We start from the raw sequence: 20,151 nt of genomic DNA, 5'->3' as shown, positions 1-20,151 counted from the left end.
AGTGAGAACATGTGATAACACGGTAAATATAAAACATAAAAGGAATGTTGTAATACATTTATTTAATATATTCATACAATATATAAATATAAAAAGTAAATTTATTTCATTTAATGAGCGTGACATTCTTACTAAGTAATATAGTTAAAATTTTTCTGCGCTCTGGGTATATGCTTCCAGCATTACGATCACCATAACAGCGCATGTGTGATATTACAGGTTACAAAGTTAGTAGAACTAAAATTAAGTAACATGCGGAAGAAGAGCGGGAAATAATTTATTTATTTATATAGGTCAAATCTTTTAACTAACAAATTTTTTATTTATATATAATACAAATTTTTAAACTTAGAAAGTTAAGATTTTTAAACTGAAAAATTTAGAAACTTTAAATTTATAAATTTTCAAATAATTCATAAAATTTCAAATTTAGAAACGTAAAAATGAAAATTTGTTAATTTTTAAATTAAATCTATAAATTTTGAAATTTGAAAAGTCCAGGTTTTCAACTTAAAGTTATCAAACGGCAGCCAATCGAGACTGAGCACTGGTTTGCTCGTCACCTCGTCTTATAATGGCTTCTCGCCTGTTCGCGTTTCTATGTTCCTAAATGCATGATAGGGAACAAGCGGGAAAAGTAGCGTACTGTGCCCTAGGGAGTTTCGTTAGTGTTCGCGTATCGAGCTGCGAATTGGACTTTACCACCGACATTACACATAGAAAATGAATCCGATTGGGCAGCGTGGCACGAAGGCCACATCCGGCAGCAGCACTGCAGTATTGGTCGATCCCGCTTCAGTAACAGCGAAGTTGGTCGAATTTCCTATATATTATTGATAAATAGCTCGCGTTGCTCGTGTGACTTTTTAGCAAAATCGACGTCGGTATTCGTTTTCAGAAAGGGAAAGTCTAAACCGTCCGGATCACATATATACCGACACAATCACGAAGAGACGCAAAACGGTTAGGAGTACGCGCGTTCCTTGTAACGAGAAATCAGCCGAGGGATTATCGTGCATTGGGTGTGACGGACATTTATATCTGTGCGAGTTGCATGAAAGTCGTGTCGCGTTGCGTAGTGGACAATAACGACCGATTATTTGTGAATGCTACGGGTGTATGTGCGATTATGTCGAGCGCCCCTGAAGCGAGGTGAGCGCTATAGAAGGGGAAACTGCCCAAAAGAAGCTGTCTTCGAATCTGTTTTTTGCTCCGCCATTGTACAAGCTACGAGAGTACCGCGAAGGAAGCCGCTCGTCTTGTTTTCCCGTGTGTTCTCGTTCGACCGCGATTTTTATCGAACCGATCGCTGTTCAGTCGTGCAAACGCTCCTACGCCTGTGTTAACACACGTCTCGTGGTTACGCTATTCACGAGGCGAAACACGTTAGTGTTTCTTCTCTTTCTGTTGCGTATTCTCTCTCTCTCTCTTTCACTTACACATTTTGTATTTTCTTTCTCTCTCTCTTTCTCTCTTTCCCTTTCTCTCCGCGGTTGTTCCCGATGCCCTCGACATCTCTGCGGAAGTCGCGTGTGTGAAGGCTTTTCGCGTACGTGGACATCAACGACAACGCCGAGTGATTCGCGTAAGAGTGCCTTCGCTGGGATACAAATCTTGCGCGTCATTATGCAATAGACTCGTGCAGCCGACAAGAAAGAACTGCCTCCTCCGTTCAGGACGAGGACGGCGGTGGTGCTGTGCGGCATGTTTTTATCTTTGTTTTTCGATCTCGTGCCACGACGAGGAAGCTCTGCCGCCACCGCCGCCGCCGCTGCCGCTGTTTTCTGTATTTCCCATCGAGTAATCACGTGGGAATGCGTCAAACGATGCGAGCATACCTGTTATTAATCTCTGCAACAACATGTATATTTGATAGTGATATCTAGTGTGATTATGTGCAACATTCGTTGTCCTAGTGCGGAACAAGAATTTTTCTACACCTTCGAATACGCTTTTTCCCCTTCTTTTTAACGTATCTTTTTCCATCGTTATTCTCTCGATTCTCTCGGTGTTCGATATTTTCTTTCTTGCCGTATCGCTTTGTTTCGTCCGCATTCCAATTCCTTAATAACGCGTTGTTATCGTTCACCGGCAGTCGCTTACCACTTCAAGTTCACTGATCCAGAATACTAATTCAATACTGGAAACGTATCTTCGTGGGAAGATCAACCTGGTTACTATTGATGTTCATTTTGAGTTACTTCATGTGTTTAAATGTTACTTCTGCGAGCAAGTTTGAACATGTTTTCCCGTCTGCAACTCAAAAAATAAGGTCAGTAGACTCCTCTTCTTTATTTAATCTCTTCTTTTTTTTTCTATATTTTTTGTGAGCAGATAATGTTCCTATATACTATTGGTTAATAATGTTGTTGATATCATAAATCTGTTTCTCAAATTCATTAAGTGTTTAATACTTTTACAAATATTTTGTTATTTTTCCTTGTTTATGTATATTTTATCTTATATAAGGATCACTTACTAGTTACTCATATTTTTACTATTGGTAATGAATAGATTTCATTCTATCAATTGTTTTTATCATACTGTTGTCATAAATATTATGTTTTTGTTTTTATTTATTATTGTAGTACCTATTTTCTTGGTTGAACAAATTAAATTGTGCTGCAGCAAAAACTATCTGGTGCTGTTATCAATTGATTATTGATAATTATCTCATCCAAGTCATAATCAATAAGAAAATTGAATATTCTAAAACCAAGAAGTTGAAAAACTGTATACCCAGTTTTCTTTTTCTAGGAAAATTGGTTCTGAAAAAAGCATGATTGAAAACCATATAAAAAAGAATAAATTAAATATATTTAAAAAAATGAAAGAATGATTTCAGATATGAAAACTCAATATAAACAAATTGTTTTTAAACATTACATGTGAAAATCTTTGTATAAAAGTATTTAATTTTAATGGAGTATTTTTTATACTGCATCTCTGATATAATAGAAATTTGTAAAAGAACCAAATACAGCTGCACTTATTGTTAATAATTACATTTTATTTATCATTTTCTGTGAATATTTAACACTGACATTAATTTTTAACAATTCAAATAATCTATTAATCTAAGTTCCAATAAATTGGACTTCCAATTTATATGGAAATACTGTTTTCAATAGATCTGAATTTAGATGAAACTTTTTAAACAAACACTATTCGAGTTATGTTAGATCAAAGTATACTATGTAAAAGTAAAATTGCTTTTATTAAAAACAATTAAATGTTAACCAGTAGTGAAAGTATTGATAAATAGTTTTTATATTAGATACTGTGTATTTATTTAGCATTTAGTAATTAAGAAGGAAATGAAAATGAAAATCAAAATAATATATAAATTAGTATAGCTTATAATATAATATTAATATAATTTGTATTTAGATTTATTATAACTTAATTATGTGTTATTTAATAATATTATATTAAGCAATATCTTCTTTAGTTGTTGCAGTGTATTGGATATTAAGTTTCTTCCTTATCATTTTTGTATCTGTATTTACTTTCATTTCTATATGTGTATTATAAAATTAAGTTTGTATACATTCGTATTGTCATACTAAAACTAATTTTTATATTATTTATTTACAGATTAATTGATATGAATTGGTCCTAAAGATATAAATGGAAGAGTCAAACATGGCGGATATAGAAAAAACTATTGAAACAACATAATGCTTAATATGAAATAATTACAGAATAAGGACATAGAACGCAAAACAAAAAAGAAATAAAGTAAAGAAGTTGGAGGATAAGAACAAGTAATAAAAGTACAGGATATCAAAGCAGTGATGGATGAATGGGAGTGAGCAAAGCACATGTGAAGTGCAGGTGTGGGTGCGTACGCACGTGGGAGCCTCTGGATGTCGAGGCTGCAGCACTGGCAGTGTCAGTGGCAGTGATGGCCCCTGCTCTGACGGAAGGCGGTCCTCAAAAGCCTGAAAACTTACTCCCTTCCCTTCCAGCTAGCGGATTTCTTTCCCCAGAGCAGGCTACCGAAGTGTGTCAGAATCGTGAAATTCTGGCTAAATTTGTTGTCTCAGCAAACGTTCAACCATCAAAGATTGATGAACAGTGTTTACATGGTATATCTAAGGATCTCATTCGTGATGTCATCAACTCGAAATATGCCAATGATCTTGATAGTTTGTCTACATTTACGCACGGATCTGACTTGATTGCAAAGAAAGCATCAATAAAGGAGGACTGTGAACAACCGGATATTCCGGGCAGTCCAGAAAAGAAGGCGACTGATATTATAATGAACGACCCATCTATGGGTGATCAAGCGGACAATATGGGTTTCTTAAAATCAAGTGCAGACTTGCCTTTGGTGGGCTCAGAAGCTGCAGGAGACAATAAAACTCTGGATGTGGATCAAATAATGGCCTTTGGTACCGATATAACTACAGATAATGAGCAGTGTAATATGGGCAATGTCAGTGATATTGGACAGAATGTTGAAGAGATTTTACAAGTTATCAAGTCAATTGAGGGAGTTGAAAATGCAGAAAATATATCTGCTGGCAGTAACGAACCAGTGCAAAGCACTGTGGATGGAGTGGAAATGTTCTCTATGCCCGAGGAAGGATTTTCATCCTTTGAACGGGATTTACTTAATGATGTTGATGTTATGAGTCTTTGCAATAATATGAACATTGCTGATGTGGACCAACAGAAAATTAACACCTTAAAACTGCAACAAGACATTGTTGCACAAAAACAATATGAAAGTGAGAGGAGATGTGCATTTTTATTAAGAAGACTGAGGAAGCTTCAAGCAAGGATAGTAGGCAGGCACGTTGCAGAAGAAAATACTGGAGTTCTTGAACTTGCTCATCATGGAGTGAAGAAATATCTTTTTCAAGAATTGGTTAATATCAGTTCTAAGTCTAATGTTAGAAACTTTCCTGAAATTAGTAGTAGTTTGAGTTCATTTTTGCAAAAGATTGAGAAAATGTGTGTTGCCCAGAGCAATAGTGTGAACCGTCAGCGATTATGTTGCCGATACTTTGGTGGTGGATCGCGTGACAGTTTAAGTAGTACTTCTGGCAATAATAGTAATCGTCAACCAGTGTTTGGTACTCCTCAAGTTAAAATTAAAGGTGATGAAGTGGAGAGTGTAGCTGGACCTTTAGCTACACAATTACATATTGTGGAGTCTAATCTTGATTCTGATTGTACTGCGTCTAGTAGTGGTGGAGAAAGCTGTGATGAAATGCAGTCATTTAACAATCCACATCAACAACATTTATCAATGTGAGTTTTACTTTTTATTAAAAGAAAATTTTTTGGTCGATTCTATCCCTTTCTAGGGAATGTTTGCACGAATTTTATTTTAATGAATAAAATAATGCAAACAATTTTATATTATTTATTTTTAAAAGTGATTGTTTCATGTGATTTTTGTTTTTGTATATGTTTATTATTATATTTAATTGAAAATTTTTTCAATAATATTTCAATTTATCATATTAATGAAGAAATTTGAAACCGAATAATATGTTGAGCCGGTTTCAGACTAAGTCCATTTAATGTTTTTTACTCAAAAATATTTATGTGTACATATATATATATAGGAAAAGTACTTGCAAAATATAACAAAAATGATAAGGATCATCAAAATCTTATATATTATAAAAGGATAATAATATACTATTTGAATATTTGCTTTTTGTTCTGCATTTGTACCTTTTGAAAATGAAGTAACTTCATACATTTAATTGCAATACACATTTTGAAGACGTTGACTGCCACGCTGAACCTGTTTAAAATTTCATTAGGTAGTATTTCTGTTTCTAACAAATCTTATCTATTATTTTTACAATATGTTATATGCACTATTCATAACTTCAAGTACCTAATACAAATATTTCTAATTAGGTAAGTAAATAAATTTCTAATAAATAAATAATTCCTAATGCGTGATGGATTTTAATAGAAATTCAAGTGTTATTCATGTATTGGTAACATGGCAGTCAACGTGATAGCATAATAGATTTTTTAAGTATTTATGTGCTTAATATGTCTCTGTCAATGTTGTTTATAGATCAAAAAGAGCAGCATGGAGGTATGCTCAAGATCGTGCAGGTGTAGCAGCTAGATGGACATGGTTACAAGCACAAATATCAGATTTGGAATATAGAATTAGACAGCATAATGAATTGCAACGACATGTTAGAGCTAACAAAGGCTTAGTAATTCTTGATAATGCAGAAACAGTAAACGGGTATAGTGGTGTTTTGCCAGGTTCTACAGGACGTTATAATTCGCCGGAAGGTGAATTACCAGCCAGTAGGACACGGCCGTTTGCGTGGAGTTTTTATAGGAAGAGAAAATTGTTACAAATAGACAGGTTACATGAATTTTCGAAACGGGCAGCAAAAGCATCAACAGTAAGATGCAACTGTGATCATGTATTACCTCCATGTGCTTTATGTACTGGAAGATTGGATCCAATGCAAATGCAAGAACCAATTGAACAGATGTCTGTGCAAGAACGAGTTGCACTTGTTGATCCTAGTTTTCATCCTGTTTTGTCATTTCCTGATGGTAAATAAAATATTACCATCACGTATATATACATATTTATATATATATATTCGTATACACTATTTGTACAGTTAAACAAAAATATTAAAATTTCTTGTAATATAATGTCAAGGTATTAAGAATTATTGTCATTTTGTTAAACTTTTTTTGGTTTATAGAAGTTACGCAAGGAACTCATCTTGAAGCTATTATGAAATCAGTGGAATGGCAACAAAAAATGTTACGGGGAAATTTGCGAATTACACGCTTAAAAGATAAAGAAACTAATGATAGAAGAAATAAAAAACTTCCAGGGCATAGAGCAAAGTATGCAGCTCGATTGAAAAAATCATCTTCAAGTATTCTCACTGCAAGTATGTACTGTATTACATGATTATGCATTTAGAAAGTTTCATTTTTGTTATGTATTTGAAATATTCAGAAATATTTTATTTATTGTATATTTTTTTTATAGGAATCAAGAGAAAAATGTTAAAAGGAAAAAGGAACAGACTCAGTCACGATAGAAGTGTACATGGTTTAAGCAGAAAGAGGGTACAGAAATTAACAACTGAAGATGATGACGATATTAGTGCCCTTTCCAGCTCTAGTAAACATTCATCTCCAGTGCCTTCACCTCTTCACCATACTACTGCTTCTACGGAGAAAAATACAATTAAAGAAAAAAGTTCTATTTCTCATGGGTAATGAATTATTAAGTACTGTTATGGAAGAAAATGTTTATTACGTATTCTGTCGTAAATAAAACGTTTATATATTTAATTTTAGGCGCCTGAGGCAAAATTCATATGACATTGATAATATTGTTATACCCTATAGTGTAGCTGCTTCAACTAGGCTTGAAAAATTACAGTATAAAGAAATATTAACACCAAAGTAAGTATTATTTATTAAACTTTATGTTATGATTTTTTTTTATCAATTTTATATAATTACTATTTAATATAGTTATTATTTTATATAACTTTAAATAGTTACTATAACTATACCTTTTTTACTGTAAAATATAGGTGGAGGTTATGTGAGGAACCTTTAAAATTAGATATTAAAAATGGTGTTATGCACAGGCCTAGTCAAGACAGTGATGTGAGTACAGTTAATTTTATAAAAATAAAATTATAAATCATTGTTGGTGTTAATTTAAAATATGTTTATTTTTTTCAGTTCGAAGATATGTCAGATGAAACTATTGCTTTGAGGCACGAACGAAGTGAACGAGAAGAAAATAAACGTTTTATGACATATATCACTCTGCCACATCAGTCACGTATGCGACACAATCGCAGAACAGATAGCCGAGCAGATAGTGGTGCGAATACACCAGGTAATTAATTTTCCAGTATATTTATTTGTGTAGTTTTTGTACATTTAAAATATACACCACCAGTTACAAATATTTGCTTATCATTAAATGTATACGATGTTGTAAAGAACATTTCAAATATCCTTGAAAATTAATTTGGTTAATTACTTTATAAAAGAATGAAAAATTGTACTGGATTAGTTATATTACAGTGAACATTTATTGGGTTAGTAAAGGATCAAGCATATATCTGTTGAATGCGTAAAAGAAAACAGTGTGCAAATACTTTTAAGTGGTGCTTGTGGATTCTATAATTTTTACAAAGTATAGAAGTTATCACTGTGACAATGATAGCATAATATTAACTAGAAACTTCATTTTCAAATTGAAAGTTTTGGGTTCTAATTTCGGTTTACTAACCTGAAAGTTTTTGCCTTCCATGGTGTTAATCTTGTTGAAAGAAATTATAATTTATTTTTGTATTTTAGACCCTATGTCTCCTCATGCAAGTGATTTTGGTGGAGATATGATGTCTCCTATTACGTCACCTCCTGCAACTCCACAAGTTCAAGATTCAGAACATCAACATAATTCGGATACACATCGATCATCTGCTTTGCAAAATGCTTTGCGACGTCGTACTACGCCTACGCTAAGATTAGGGAAAGACGATACTAGTACTTTAATGAACGAGGACGAAAATGAGGTATTTTAATCATATTGCACAATATACAAATGGTGTCTTCTTAAAGTAAAATATTCCAAAAGGGACTAAAGCTACTCAAAGAATGTTGTTGGTAAAATGGAATTACAATGGAAAAATATTTATATAGTGTTCCATTTAAACAAATAATCTTGACATTTTTAATTTTCCCCAATAATTTTTTGTTCATAAAAAAATTATACCAAATTATCTCTTCTGTTATATACTAAATGATTCCTTTTAAAAATAATCTTTCGATGGCTTTAGTCTCTTCTAAGGTATTTTACTGTATCAAATTAAAAAAGATACAGTTTGCATATATAATTTATTAAAATGATAGGAATATGAAAGATAAATATATACTATAAAAAATATTTTATATTTTTTATCAGATTTTGCCGTATGAACCGAGGGTATTTCCATTATCCGAAGAAGTTTACGACAAAATGCTGGAAGTAATGCCAGACGGTCATTGGCAAGCTTCGTCAGCGTCTCTATGTTCTCGCGAAGAAGAAAAGGCAGATGATGTACGTACATTGTGTTTGTATTAAATGTTTCATTGTTAATTATCTAAGTCAGAACTTTTTATTACAAACAAATGTCTGACTGCTCGTACTGACTATTAATGTAAACTTTGAGCCAACTTTCATGGCTCCTCGAGGCTGTTTCTGGTAAGCAGTGCCATTTGATGCTTTTTTATATTCTAACACAGTTAATTTTATTTTCATCGCATATTTCAGACTTTAGCAATAATTAAAAAGAGACTGCATTGCATTTATAATATTGAATACTATCTTTTTATAAGCATTAGTAATATTTTAATGAATTAGTTCGCTGATTGTTTTTTTCAGCTGTTACAAGCTTGTAAATTTAAATATTATAGTTTTTGTAATATACGCAGAGTAATCGTGGGAAAGGTAACTTTTTATAACTATTTAGGTAGATGTTAATATTTCGTTTCTAGGATGGGGAAATGGATTCTCCAGAATCAGATTCAACAGAATCAGCTTGTTGTGACATAGAAGGTGAGGATCCCAATGATCCTGAATGGACAGTAGCTGACGATAGGGATACTGAAAAGGAACGAATACGTCCGACGGCTAAAAGATAGGAAAAAATCTTGAATACGTACTGTATGTCTACGTCGTCGTTACTATATGCAGAAGCTACCTGTCAATTGTTATATATACCTGTCGGTCATGTAACATGCACCTTAAGTTAATGGTATTACGAATCTGTAAAGTGTATTATAAATATAAATTTTATAACTTCATTCTGCTTAAATTAATGGAAAACCTTAATAATTGCTTTTTAAGTATTGCTATTTCGGCCAAAGCATTAGAATTGTAAAAGTACTATCCTTTTAATTAGGATAAGAATATTGTTATATTTTTTTCTTTCATTGTTATGTCGATGATAGGACGTAGTCCTACAAAAATGGGAATCTCATATAAACAGAATCAGACAGTTTTTATATATAAAAAAGAAAAAAAAAAGAAAAAAAAAACAATAAAATAAAATAAAAATGTATTTATATTATAATCAAACTTTTACGTTAAATAAAAGTGCCAACTGAAATATTCTGGAGGCTTACTCTTCGATGTTGCATATTTTTTCTAGTTGAGACAAGCGATGTTCATTGTAAAATATGTGAAAATATCCAACAAAAATCCAATTATTATGAACGCTTATATAATTAATTTATTGTATTATATCCCTGTATTGTGTCAACCGTTATATTTCTATATTTGATTTCTCTTGTTGTTTACTATTGTTTTCTTTACATGATTTCATAATTTTCACACCTTATATAACAGTCAAAAGCAGTTTGCTTATAAAACTTAAAAAAAAATACATGTAATAATTCCATATTCAGCTTATACTTCTCTATATAAAATAAGTAGGTAAGAATATAAAAAGATAATATACTTAATGATTTTTCATTATCACAAAAAGACGATTAAAGGTGATTTTAATAATAATAATAAAAAAAAATGCTTTAAAAAATGATCGTAATCCTGTATTTTGACTGTTATGTTCTATTTATAATTTATAACGCATGATTTCATGTTTATTTAAGTAACAAGTTACACATTTAAAATCTCATGTCACTGTGATTTCGTGATTTTCTAACAATCTGTGATACTACATGTAATTTCTTTCGTATTTCGTATTTTATAATTAGTCATGCATATCTATATTTAAAAGTCGTGCGCTTAGATTTTGTACATCACATTTTGAATGAAAATAAACACGCAGCAATGCAACATGTTTTTCTTCATATATTAGTTTAGGCTAAAAAAATTAATCTTCAATGTCTTACAAAACAAATTAAAAAATTTTTAATTAATTTTAATATTAAATATGGAAATAAATAGTCAGTTAAATTGAATTCGTTTCTTCTACATGATTTGTTTCTTTTTTAAAAACATTTATATATTATTTAACAAATTTTTTATTTATAAATATTTCAGAACAATTTGTATAAATTGAAATAAAAAATACGGTATTATATATAAAAAGTACTACATATTTCTTATTTTTAATTAAGATAATGTTAATTGATATTTGATTAAATATTATCCAAAACAGATATACTGTGTATCTAAATTTTTCAAATTTACTATCACAGCAGTATGAGTTGTACTAAAACAGGGAACAGATATCAATCTTACCATTTTTTTATTTTCACCTGAAAATTGAATGAAGTATTTTTATCTTATGAAGTATTTAATATTTTATTAAATTAAATTATTTTTTAAGCATATAGCGGTAAGTATAAGCATAGAATGTACAAACCTTTCCAAAGTTTTGTTTCAAATTTATCAGTATTTCCAACAAAATATATGTCTGGACATTCTTTCATAATAAACAAATCTTTTTCATAGTATGGACAGGCTAATAACGTGTCTGGTGCTGTTGGGCACATGTGCCTCCATAATAGTGTTCGTTCTAACCATTCGATAGGTGAAATACCAGTTTCACCTGTTGCTTTAATAATATCTTTAATTGATTGACCACTAGTACCAATTATTATTCGTTCCTCAACTTTACCAATCCATGGATTTGTAGTACTTTTAAAACTTTCACGTCTACAACATTTATAAATATTTTTTAAATTTGTATGTTAAAATACATACATACATTTGTGTGTGCAAATACATACTTAGATGATTTAGGTAATAAACAAGGATGTAATGGTCTTTGAGGCAACATAGCATTAGTAGGATCATATTCTCCTGGCATCAAAGTAATACAACAACACGTTGCCAAAGTGCTTAGAAATTCATCTGTAGTTTTTATTGCTTCTCCAATTTCTTTAGCTAGTGTATCTGTTTCTGAGTGGAGTGTATCATTTCTTTTTACAGTATTACCTAAGTAATGGAATTAATGCATTAATAGTATGGAATTTTATAACATTTCTATATTTTACGCAAGATGTAAGTTTAATTTACCTGCTATAACAAGACGTACAATAGAAGTGCTATCTTTCTGTACTATTGAATTACCTGCCATTCCACACAACCATTCCATAAAAAGATTTATTTCTAAGCTTTTACTATTTGTAGATAGATCTAATCCAGATACTAACACTACTTTTCCTTCAGATGTACAGTTTGTTACAGATTCTTTTGGAGCACAATCAGGAAAACACCATTCTTTTACCTAAACGATAAATTATTTCTGACATGTAGCAAAAGAATAATTGTAACACTTGTACTCCTTTAGATCCAAATTACCATAAATGTTCCATCATTGTTTTCTTTGCCCAATACAGCACAAACAACTCCAGTAACAATTTGTTTTAAGTCAACCTCTTCCCCTACCAGTTTAATACGCAACATTTCATCTTCTAGAAAAGGTTGATCTTTTTCAGAGCAATAATCAGATTTTGAAGAAGGAAGACTAAGTTGATGGTCTTCACTAAGTTCACGCAAAATTGATGGTTTCCATTGTTGGTGTTTATAAAGTGTACCAATTATTACACATTCTCGACCCTCTAAATTTTCTAATTCAGCCAATTTGACAATAGGAATATTTCCTGTAAAAATAAGAGTTAAAACTATCATTGTAAAAAATTCTGAATAAAATTATTATATAATTTTAGTTCCCAAAAAGGATAAAAGTAAATAAAATAAATAAAAAGAATATAGAAAAGAATAAATAAGTAAAATATAGGAAACTGTCTCATAAGAATTAAGAAAGCAAGGAATACTGCAGTAGTATTAGGTAACAATGTAATCCAGTTAAAATAAGCAAAATAAACAGCATTAGAACAGCAAAACATACTATGACCGTGTCTAATAATTCTACTAATCAAATCTATATTTTGTATTCTTAATTAAAATTAGTTAAATATATTATTATTGAAGTACTGCCTTATTCATAAAACAATATTTGAGTAAACTTTTTATGGTACAAATCTTCTAAAGTATATCAAACACAGATTCAAAATTATATAAGAAAGTAATACCCCATTTAGATTGTACACGTGGAATTAAAACGCTCCGTAATTCAGCAAGTCTACTAGCATATATGTGAGCAAATTGTTTAGAATAGTCGTTTTTTGTATTTACAAATTTCTTGGAAAGATCTGTATATTGAGCTTGCTTTCTGTCAAATACTTGTGGTTTTTCATTTTCTGATTCCACACTCATGCACTTGTCGGTTTTATGAACCATTTTCGTCTAAAATATGTATCAAATTCGATGATATTCTATTTCTAATTATGTTCGATTACTTTTAGTTTAGTGGACATCAATGTACAAGTTTTGCCTCCAAATTTATTCGAAATATTTTTATTTTGTTAGCGCCATCTGGTAGTACATACTACGAGAAATTTAAAATAACAGTTTAATAAAACACAATATATTGAATATAAAATTAATTATTTTTATAATCATATTATTTTAAGTACTTATTTAGTAAGTTAAAAATATAATGCAACTCTTATATTTTATTTCTACATTGATGGAAACTTGCAAGCAGTATTGGTAGCGCCATTGAGGGTAAAAATGATAAAATTAACAAAATTGGAAATTGTTTTTTTGGTATTTTCAGTATATTTTATGATCGATATAATTCGAATAAACGTATTAAGGTGTGTTTGTGGTGCTAAAAGTCACAATTAAAAATATATCATTATATGGGTTCTGTGGCGGTTTTTTTAAAATAATTGGAAGGAAGCATTCCATTTTCGAACCCGCTAACAAAAATTATTTTTGTATGTTATAGATACTTATAACAATATTTGATTATATTTAATGTCTACTAGTCATACATATAAAAAATGTTGTAATAATAATAATTATATATTTAATTTAGTAGAACAGAGAGATATTATTTAAATATAAACTAAAAACAGTAATTTAATATTACTTTTAATACGGAACGTATGGAACTCTAGAGAAGTAAAGCTGTGTTATCGCAGATTAATGTAAAATTTGTAATTTAGCGAGTAATTTCCAATTATTGAGCGAGCGAGCCAAAGGCGAGCGAAGCTTTTATACTTGACTTTGCAACTTCTTTGTCCACGTTTTTCTTTGGCACCACTCAACCAATTCTCGTCAAATTTTGCATGCACATGCGTATGTACATCCAGATAGATATAGAAAAAAAAAAATTTTAATCGGACTTGCCACGAACGTATAATCACCGAAAAAACTGATCCTAAAAAGTCAGGGTCCGAACACGCATATAAGGAAAATAAAAAAATGAATATTTCGGCACTTTGTCGACGTAGTATGGTTCCTGAGGCATTTAGAAACAAATTTCTATTAGGGTTTGATGCGTTTTGATGCCTAATAAAGCCAGGAAATCAATTTTTGTAGAATTCGGTCCAAAACGATACAGGTGGCGCCATCTAGCGGCGACCGGCGGAACTACGAAAAACTAAAATTTCGATTTTCTCGAAAACTAACGAATTTTAAGTACTTCTGAGGGTCAGAAATCACTCTATGGCCTCCCTGGAACCTGTATGATGCCACAAGAACTTCCTAAAAGCGCTAGGAAAGAAAATAGAAAAATAGTCCAAAACATGGACTAAAAAATTGGCGTCCATCTAGCGGTGAAAGTTGGAACTACAAAAACATAAAAATGCGATTTTCTCGAAAATTAGCGAACTTTGAGTACTTCCGAGGCTCAGAAAGTGTTATGTGATCGCATTAGAAGCAAAATAATGCAACAAAAGCTTCCTAAAGGCTTTAGCAAAGAAAATAAAAAAAATGTCATTTTATGGAGAAAATTTGTGGCGCCATCAAGCGACGAAACTGCGAACTAAACTGAAAAACCGTATGTCCGAACACGCGTTAAGGAAAAATATAAAAAGTAATATTTGGCAACTTTGACGACATAGTATGCTTCTTTAGGCATTTCAAAGCAATTTTTGTTGAACAAGTTATTCAGTTTTTTGCCTATGAAGCTCAGAAAATCAATTTTTATTTGATCCCTTAACGCGTGTTCGGACATACGGTTTTTCAGTTTAGTTCGCAGTTTCGTCGCTTGATGGCGCCACAAATTTTCTCCATAAAATGACATTTTTTTTATTTTCTTTGCTAAAGCCTTTAGGAAGCTTTTGTTGCATTATTTTGCTTCTAATGCGATCACATAACACTTTCTGAGCCTCGGAAGTACTCAAAGTTCGCTAATTTTCGAGAAAATCGCATTTTTATGTTTTTGTAGTTCCAACTTTCACCGCTAGATGGACGCCAATTTTTTAGTCCATGTTTTGGACTATTTTTCTATTTTCTTTCCTAGCGCTTTTAGGAAGTTCTTGTGGCATCATACAGGTTCCAGGGAGGCCATAGAGTGATTTCTGACCCTCAGAAGTACTTAAAATTCGTTAGTTTTCGAGAAAATCGAAATTTTAGTTTTTCGTAGTTCCGCCGGTCGCCGCTAGATGGCGCCACCTGTATCGTTTTGGACCGAATTCTACAAAAATTGATTTCCTGGCTTTATTAGGCATCAAAACGCATCAAACCCTAATAGAAATTTGTTTCTAAATGCCTCAGGAACCATACTACGTCGTCAAAGTGCCGGAATATTGCACTTTGCATGTGCAGTAGAATTGACATAGGCGGCTCATGTACGTATCGCAATGCTGACACAAAATAATTAATTACTCATTACCCGAACATTATTTATGAACTTTACGATCGAACCATGTAAATAATGCATTGCTGACCATTCTTTAATCATAAAAGTGCATAAACTGTGCTCAGAAAGTGAGTAATTAACTATTTTGCATACTCATTGTCGTGTATATTCCTCCTGTGCGCCGCCCCCACATGCCACGGAGGAATAATTACCGAAAAACCATATCCTCGTAGACTTTAATGCAAAATTGAATTTCCTCGCGCTTTGCTCGAATGCCACTCTTACGTGCGGAAATGCACTTTCCGACGGGACGCTAAAACGGATATGTCGGCATATTTCTTATGTGCTGTCATCTAGCGGTAAAATATGAGAACTAATTAAAGTACCGTTTCAAAAGTGCCTAGTTCGCCCTGTTCGCCGGAGAGATGGTGCCACTCATCAATTTCGTGAAAACTCAATTAATACTGATTTCATTGATTAATATACTATGTATTCATTATATATTTATTAATATTGACTTTACGATGTTTGTAATATATTCCATGAGTCCGCAAATGCGGATTATGTATTCAGAATAGTTTGCACACTATACTACGTCTCGTCGATAATATAGAGAATAATATTGAAATGGTAAAAATTTTTCGTTCGAACCGCTAAAAACCGTTCTCACAGATATTTCTTTTAGATGAAAGGAGTTTGTTTGCAAAATTTGGCTAGAATTGGAACATAACGGTATGCTGATGTTTCCTCGTATTTTAACATCACAGTCGACTGACGTTTCAACGCGTCACTGCCATAAGCTTTTGGCGCGCTTTTTAAAAAGAAGATTCGTTTTGATTCCTATAGTCAAGTGAAAAGAAATATTTTAATATCATTGTTTGGAGCACATTATTAACGTATAACTAAATAAGTATAATATATTATTCTCTATAATTATAATGTAGGAATACGACTTGAGAAATTAAGGAAAGAAAATGTTTGCTTGGAGAAAAAAAATTGGAGGATAGGAAAAGTAGCGGTAGAAGTAAATATAGTGAACCAGATATTTGTATATTTAAACTTATGTACAAGGAGACGTATTATGATAAAACAACGATTTGCTATATACGTATTTATCTATAACTTGTAACATCAGTATAATGTATCTGTTAATTGTATGACTGCGCAGCCAAATTTAACAAAACTTACTAATTCGCTATTTTATTAAGAAGAAAAAAGCAAAGGACACACGTACATCCGTTTCGAAAGGTTGCTTAACAATCTAACAATTTGTAAAATTTAATTATAAAGTACCAATTCACAATTTTATTGTAGCGCATGGATTTATTGTAAATTAATATTTTAGAATATCAGTTCGCGTTATGAAAAAAATTCGAGGAAATGGCAATGAAATGCGTTCATTTTTACAGAAATGCATATCGCATTATTCAAAATGCAGTTCTCTCGTGTTTGAGAAATATTCAAACCTTGAATAATTTATTTAACAATTATCCACAGTATCAATTACGCGTTTGCAAAAAGCGATTAACAATAAATCATTTTTCAGAGAGATCAATCTTTAGTTGAACAGCAAGCAACGGGAATATTTCGAGCGTATAACATATGCAAATAAACTTCAACTTACAAATTTAAGGAATAATACATCTTAGAAAATACTTAGACATTGAGCAAAGATATTCAATCAAAATTCATTTGAGATTAAGCTACGACACAATGAAACGATGACAGGAACATAACACCTCTAATAAGGATTTCAAGACTTCTAATTAGCCCATCAAAAATTAATCAATGTACTTGATAATTGAATGTTCTTTAAATAAGAATTAAACCGTAATTGTAAATTGAATGGTTTCTGGAAGTTTAAGTTCAATTTTTAATTAAAGCTTATTAAATTAATTATTAATTGAGAACTGACACAACTAACGATTAACTGTCAATAATTAAAGCATCTTCCAATTCAGAACAAAAATTCGATTTCTACTTCAATCTCGAATAACAATTTATTCGAATCTTATTCAGAGAATAATTATTTTTAATCTTTATTATAATTTCTCCAAATCGATAACTGGTAATTAATTTCTAATTAATTATTATGAAAATTAGAAATTTGTTATGATTTTAATTTTTTAATAATTTTAATCATCTATTCTATCAAAAGTATAGAATATTGTTGTTATTGTTTTTGTTACTATATCACATTTTTTTATCGTTGTTGACAACGTACTTTCAGTATTAAATAATTGATACTATTAAAACATCCCTATCGTTAGCAATAACAATAAACATATTATTTGTATCAACATCATTTTATTTATTAAAGTTAGGAAAATTATATTGATATTGTATAGGAAGTTACAAATAAATATCGTTATTCAAAACGTTAGACGATTAACATTCTCTTTAAATAAAAATTAAATTAAAATATCGGTTTGGAGAAATTATCATAACGGGTTAAAACTAATTTTTGCTTACACATAAGAAGGTATCTTGAATACACAAGATTTACAAAACAAAATTAAATAAAACAAAAAAAAGTTTCTAAATTAATTAGAACAAAATTCAATCTTAAACTTGGATAAACAACTAAGCTTTTGTTTTCAATTAAAGTTTCAATTAATAACTAAAAGAAGAATCAACAACTGAAAAGACCTCAAAAAAACATTCATTCTTTAATACAGCAGATTAAAATAAAAAATGAAACTCTTATTTTCATTCATAAAATCATTCAATCAACAATTGTAGTTCAATGCATAATTAAAAGAAATTCAATTATCAATTAAACGTCAATTATTAATTAATACTGAATTAAATAAAAAAATTGTGACTCTGATACTAAAACAAATTACTTAGTCAACAAAATTAGTTCAACCAAGAAAAATTCAGATGTAATTGTACAAACGAAAAATCTTTGTTATTTTCTGCTTTTCATTTAAAGGAATTCGATCTGTAATCATGCAATCGTATTTCGCTGTATACATATACTTCAAACATATGGAAAACTTGTATACACCTGGACATACATTCCCGATATTTTCTAAGGTTCGCAATACATTTATTGTTAGGATCGAAGGCTATCAGCGGTTATGCGTGCGAATCACCTACGTATACATACGTGCAACAATCTCGATTTTAAACAAATAGCAAACAAATTTCTAAATTGTATTCGCGATAGGCATCCTTGAAATTTCACGAACGTTTCTCGTGTCTAAGCATCAAGATTTCTAAATCTTTTCAGTCGCGTTCTTAATCATGAAGATTTCTTCAAGGAACTTCAGAAAATATACCACATTTTATAACTATAGAAAAACTAATATTCTTATCTGTTTAACATCGTATCTACCAACTGCAGATAACACAAATAAGCTGTAAAAACTTTTTAGTACGGTAGTAATAAAATATTACTGTACGGTCTTCAAAGATACGTAAGTACTTCAAATTTACAATTTGAAAATTTTTCAATTTGATAATTTAATCATTTGAAAATTTAGACATTTCGTATCTTCATACTTTTGTTAAGTTTTCAAATTTCGAAATTTCCAACTATTCAAACTTTTGACTATCTAAGTTTAAACATTTATTGATTCAGTATTTTTGAAATTTTGAAATTGTAAAATCTAAAAGTTTAGAAATTTCCAAGTTTTAAATATTCAAATTCTTATGTCCTGAAAGTAGACAGTTCCAAGCTTCCAAAGTTTAAAATTAACTCAGTAATTTCGAATATTGACAATTTGGAAGTTTGGAAATTCAAAATATGTTGAAATTTCTGATTTTCAAACTTTTAGTTCCGTGATTTGGATAATTGGTAATTCGGAAATTTGAAAATATAAAAATATAGTGACTTCTTGTTTAAACCGAAAAACCGTCAAATCTTTAAGTTGAATTATTTCTGAATTTTCAAAGTGAAAGTTGCCTATCAGTGTCTATTGAATTCTAGGTAAATCGTTAATAATAAAATGTTTATTGATTTTCAGTCAACAACCGCTGCAAAGTTTCCTCAATGTACCATTAAATTTAATAAGTTTATCAGAGTTCTCAATCAGTAAGGTGTTAAGCAAAACAATTCTTAAACGCAAGTATGATATTTTCAATCAATGAGCCTGTAAAAAGTGTTCTTCTTGACTGTCTTGTTTTCTAAGATACAAAGATCGTATGAAGAAATCTTCTAATAGAATTCCATCTTTCGAAGGACGTTCTACTTGTTCAGTCTCTCAGAGAAATTTGTTTACCGAAAAATACATACATTTATGTATATTTATGTAATTATACATTGTTCGAGGTGCTTGTCGATTACACGAAGAATAGTGAATTTACGCAACATCTCTACTAATTTCTACAGGGAACTTCCGACTTATTCTTAGATTAACAAAGCATCGCTATAACTTCCTTGTCGTTTTATGTCTCCCTTAATGCTGTAAATGTATGTATATAATATATATATATATTTATTTATATGTATACGTATATAAAAAGAAACCAACGTCCTTTGTGCACA

At 30.8% G+C, this 20,151-nt stretch overlaps 2 protein-coding genes across 4 annotated transcripts; one reads left to right on the top strand and one right to left on the bottom strand.

Moving 5' to 3' along the window:
- The first annotated feature begins 645 nt into the window (after positions 1-645).
- Positions 646-9,837, top strand: nsl1 (non-specific lethal 1). Of its 3 annotated transcripts, none has more exons than XM_076530093.1 (12): positions 675-1,152; positions 2,096-2,272; positions 3,598-5,265; positions 6,056-6,558; positions 6,717-6,911; positions 7,013-7,241; positions 7,327-7,434; positions 7,569-7,644; positions 7,723-7,882; positions 8,350-8,567; positions 8,957-9,091; positions 9,529-9,837. In XM_076530093.1, exons 3-12 carry the CDS (start codon positions 3,806-3,808, stop codon positions 9,673-9,675), a joined length of 3,231 nt encoding a protein of 1,076 aa, XP_076386208.1. In that variant the 5' UTR covers positions 675-1,152; positions 2,096-2,272; positions 3,598-3,805; the 3' UTR covers positions 9,676-9,837. The 3 variants fall into 3 exon arrangements, with proteins under 3 accessions (XP_012137781.1, XP_076386208.1, XP_003702127.1); XM_003702079.3 differs by having other exon boundaries at positions 675-1,385; XM_012282391.2 differs by having other exon boundaries at positions 646-2,272; positions 9,508-9,648.
- A 447-nt stretch (positions 9,838-10,284) lies between these two features.
- Positions 10,285-13,371, bottom strand: LOC100880859 (DNA polymerase delta subunit 2). Its single transcript, XM_012282774.2, has 6 exons — positions 13,039-13,371; positions 12,305-12,606; positions 12,020-12,230; positions 11,731-11,938; positions 11,364-11,656; positions 10,285-11,256 (listed from the first exon to the last, which is right to left on the bottom strand). Exons 1-6 carry the CDS (start codon positions 13,244-13,246, stop codon positions 11,144-11,146), a joined length of 1,335 nt encoding a protein of 444 aa, XP_012138164.2. The 5' UTR covers positions 13,247-13,371; the 3' UTR covers positions 10,285-11,143.
- Between the last annotated feature and the right edge of the window lie 6,780 nt (positions 13,372-20,151).

Source organism: Megachile rotundata, chromosome 3, assembly GCF_050947335.1.
Source record: "Megachile rotundata isolate GNS110a chromosome 3, iyMegRotu1, whole genome shotgun sequence".
Classification (NCBI taxonomy): domain Eukaryota; kingdom Metazoa; phylum Arthropoda; class Insecta; order Hymenoptera; family Megachilidae; genus Megachile; species Megachile rotundata.
Note: the sequence above shows the minus strand (reverse complement) of the source record. Positions and strands in the feature narration are given on the sequence as shown.

What these genes read in the sequence shown, in the direction of transcription:
- nsl1 (XM_076530093.1), top strand. Translation starts at nt 3,806, where the DNA reads ATGGGAGTGAGCAAAGCACATGTGAAGTGCAGGTGTGGGTGCGTACGC. An exon ending in CATCAACAACATTTATCAAT is followed by an intron (nt 5,266 to 6,055) that starts GTGAGTTTTACT and finishes TGTTGTTTATAG; the next exon opens with ATCAAAAAGAGCAGCATGGA. An exon ending in GGCCTAGTCAAGACAGTGAT is followed by an intron (nt 7,645 to 7,722) that starts GTGAGTACAGTT and finishes TATTTTTTTCAG; the next exon opens with TTCGAAGATATGTCAGATGA.
- LOC100880859 (XM_012282774.2), bottom strand. Translation starts at nt 13,246, where the DNA reads ATGGTTCATAAAACCGACAAGTGCATGAGTGTGGAATCAGAAAATGAA. An exon ending in ACGTGTACAATCTAAATGGG is followed by an intron (nt 12,607 to 13,038) that starts GTATTACTTTCT and finishes TTATTTTTACAG; the next exon opens with GAAATATTCCTATTGTCAAA. An exon ending in TGAAACAAAACTTTGGAAAG is followed by an intron (nt 11,257 to 11,363) that starts GTTTGTACATTC and finishes TTCAATTTTCAG; the next exon opens with GTGAAAATAAAAAAATGGTA.